Source organism: Nicotiana attenuata, unplaced genomic scaffold (genome assembly GCF_001879085.1).
Source record: "Nicotiana attenuata strain UT unplaced genomic scaffold, NIATTr2, whole genome shotgun sequence".
Classification (NCBI taxonomy): domain Eukaryota; kingdom Viridiplantae; phylum Streptophyta; class Magnoliopsida; order Solanales; family Solanaceae; genus Nicotiana; species Nicotiana attenuata.
In genome coordinates this window covers 19,260-22,691 of record NW_017675811.1, presented here as the reverse complement: position 1 = coordinate 22,691, position 3,432 = coordinate 19,260, and the positions used below count along the sequence as shown (strand labels likewise).

At 31.0% G+C, this 3,432-nt stretch overlaps 1 protein-coding gene across 1 annotated transcript; it reads left to right on the top strand.

Annotated features, from left to right (window-relative positions):
- Positions 1-883: 883 nt before the first annotated feature.
- On the top strand, positions 884-1,967 carry LOC109220463 (dehydration-responsive element-binding protein 3-like). The gene has a single exon (XM_019384931.1). It carries the CDS (start codon positions 1,103-1,105, stop codon positions 1,703-1,705), a length of 603 nt encoding a protein of 200 aa, XP_019240476.1. The 5' UTR covers positions 884-1,102; the 3' UTR covers positions 1,706-1,967.
- Positions 1,968-3,432: the final 1,465 nt, after the last annotated feature.

Sequence of the window (3,432 nt, the reverse complement as noted above, 5' to 3'; positions counted from 1 at the left end):
CTGGTGCTGTCACGTGGCACTCCATTCAAAATAACGGTATTTTTGTTTCAAAGTATGACGGCAAGGACATAGATAACCCAATAATATAAGGAGGGGTATTCTTAGACCATTTTCAAAAGTACAAAGATATATTTGGCCCGTTGCCGTAGAATTAAATAAGGATACGTGGTTGATTTTGATTTCAAGCTACAAAAAACTACATTAAAGAATAGGGACTTTTATTGAGCATTCTGGGACACCTTTTCGCATGATAGATGACTCATCCTTCTCGTTGGTCCCGTTACACAAGCTAGGAGTCGCTTTAATACATTTATATTTGTCCTTTTAATCCGTTAAAAAAAAGTGAAATAATATGTTTTCATATTTAATCAACTTTAAATTTTAAAATTTTCTTTTATTTTTAACTACTGAATTGTCCTAATATGTTTAGAATTATAAGATCTGAGGCATTTTTACACGTGACAAAAGTATTTTTTTTTCTTAAGTTTCTCGTTCAGTTAAACTATATTAGATAAAATATAATAAAATTACCTCAAACATAATTATTTATTATAAACAGTAAAATTTGTAACTAAAAATATAAAGGCCAAATATAAACCATGTTACCTACTATATACATAAGTTAATCATTTTAAAATGGTGCATTGGTAGGTTGGTCGGTTAATTGTTACCAATGGAAGTTACAAGGTGTTATATTTAACATTTAAAGTTAACAGTACAACAAATTAATCAATTTAAATTAATCTAATCTTTTACTTTTATTGGTAATCTAAATTATTGACGTTTTAAACATTTTTTTCCCGACGTCGTTGTAAACTGACTAGTGATAATTCTATACACTTCATATATAAATATATATCTTGTTTATAATTTTTATAATCAGTCTATTTCTCTATCCTCTTCACTCTATTTAAAAACACGCTCCTTCGTCCCTGTCTTTCTCCCCATCAAACTGCAACTTCAAATTTTGTCCTCATTTTTCTCTGCTTCTGAAAAGTGACAATTCAAAATTCACACAGTCACAAGCTCTGTTTTGACATTCAATTATAAATACTCACACTCATCCAAAAAGGCAGACATTAACCAGAAATTACACAGTCGAATGACGAAACGAAAAATGAAACAGAGCACTAATACTGGGAATAGACACCCAGTTTATAGAGGAGTTCGTATGAGAAGTTGGGGCAAATGGGTATCTGAAATACGTGAACCTCGTAAGAAGTCACGTATTTGGCTCGGCACTTACCCTACACCAGAAATGGCCGCTAGAGCACATGACGTCGCCGCATTGAGTATTAAGAAAAACTCATCTATTCTAAATTTCCCTCATCTGGTAAACTCATTGCCTCGTCCAATTTCACTCTCACCAAGAGATGTTCAAGCTGCTGCAGCTAAAGCAGCTTCAATGGAGGAGCCAATTATTAGTTCTATCTCTTCTTCAAATTCTTCTTCATCTTCTGACTGTACATTGGAGACAATAACATCAGCATCAGACGTCGAGTTGGGTGAAATTATAGAGCTTCCTTGTTTGGAGGGAAGCTTTGACTCGAACGAGTCGAAGACCGAGTTGAGGTTAAGTGACTCGGTTGACGGTTGGCTGTACGCACCGTGGTGGGCACCAGATAGCGACTTTGGTGAGTATTTGCTTGAGCAAGATGCCGTTGGAGAGAGTTTAATTCTTAGCAACTTTGAGAAGCAGAAATAAGCTTTTATTTTAATAAATACTGATCAAAGAGTGGTGTGAATTTTTTTTCCTTTTCTTTTTTAGACATTTGGATTTTTTTTTTAAATTCCCTCCCAAATTAGATGGATCTATAATGATTTCACACTTTCCTCTATCGTGACTCGAACACAGAACCAATTAGACATTTGGATAATTCTACGATTCTGGCAATTAGTCATGTGCGTTTGTATGTAAATAATGTGTAATATACTTGTAATATACTTCTTCTGTTCCATTTTAACTATCTTTTTACTTACTCTTTTTACGTCTTTAAAAAAGATATAAAGTGTAGTTTACTAAGTTATATTACGTGCTTTTTGAGAATTGAGCAATATTAAAAGGACTATTTTTTAAATATTAAGGGTATAGTTGGAACAATAAACAAATTTAATCTTGAGATTCTAAAATTATAATTATTTTAGGATAAATTTTTGAGCTAAAACGACAATTAAAATGGGACGGATGGAATATACCCGAATACTTTTTTAACATATTCATGAACGTATATGCTTTTAGTTAGTTAACCCTAGCTACAGCAAGTGTAGGGCATTTCTTGATCAGTTGCATGCAAACATCTAAAGAGCGAATCTGTCCAATATTTCTGTAAAAGTCTCTACCGTTCGTTTCCTTTAATTTCTACATTCATGAGTAGGTAGTAAATTACATTTTTAAAAGACAAATTAATTTAAAGTTAATCTAATATTACATTAAAATTGATTAATTTAGTTATTGGTACGTTAAGTAAGGCTATTAATTAATTTTAAAAGAGGCTTTAATGCGTAATAATTGACTGATGTTGTAATTAAGGGCCATCCAATCGTATTTAATTTGGATTTAAAAGTCAAAACTTGTGTTAAAGAAAATGGGTAGAGGTTGGGGATTGATAGGAAAAAGTATTAAGTAGAGTAAATGCTAGGATTATCTCAATTTGAAAGGTACAAAGTGTATTCAAGAATTGTAATCTTCAAGCTAATACATTGGTTAACATGTCACTTTCTTCTTTTTTCGTTGTCCTATTCCTTTTTTAAAAGACTCCAAACTCATTTGGGTGACTATTTCCTTTTAATTTTTCTTTTATGGTGAACTTTTTAAACTAACTTGCACTCCTTGTTTTATACTACTTCAATCGTCTCAATTTATGTAAAACTATTCGAATTTTGAGAGTCAAATGAATTATTTTTTTATCGTAACTTTATTTTATATGCATATAAATATTTTAAGTTATTAATTATTATAACGTATACTAGTATTTTATATGTATATTTTTCAAATAGGAGTAAATTTTATTTTGATAAACTAAATATTTTTATATTCAAATGCATATTCAAAATTAAGAAGTTTGAATTTCGAAAAGCTACAAATTTCACGTAAATTTGGACGAGTATAAAAGAACTATTCGTTGTTGGCTTTGTCTTTGAAAGATTTATCTACACAAAATGGGTCTGAGTGGGCAATCATTGATTCAATGTGCTCCTTTCATCCATTACCCTATCAATTTTCAACCACGTTTTGTATTCATCCTTTGGTTCCTTTTCAATATATTTAACTCTTCTCTATATTTAGTTGTTTACAACTTTACATGCCTCCTTGTTGTTTGACAGCTTTTCCCTTTTTTGTCTATTCTTTGTTGTCTGTTAAAAAAAATGAAAATTTGGACACCACGCATCCTAACTTGTATATCTACGCGCATTTTCCATTTTGATCAATTT

Excerpts from the sequence above, each read along its gene's own strand:
- LOC109220463 (XM_019384931.1), top strand. The coding sequence starts at position 1,103 with ATGACGAAACGAAAAATGAAACAGAGCACTAATACTGGGAATAGACAC.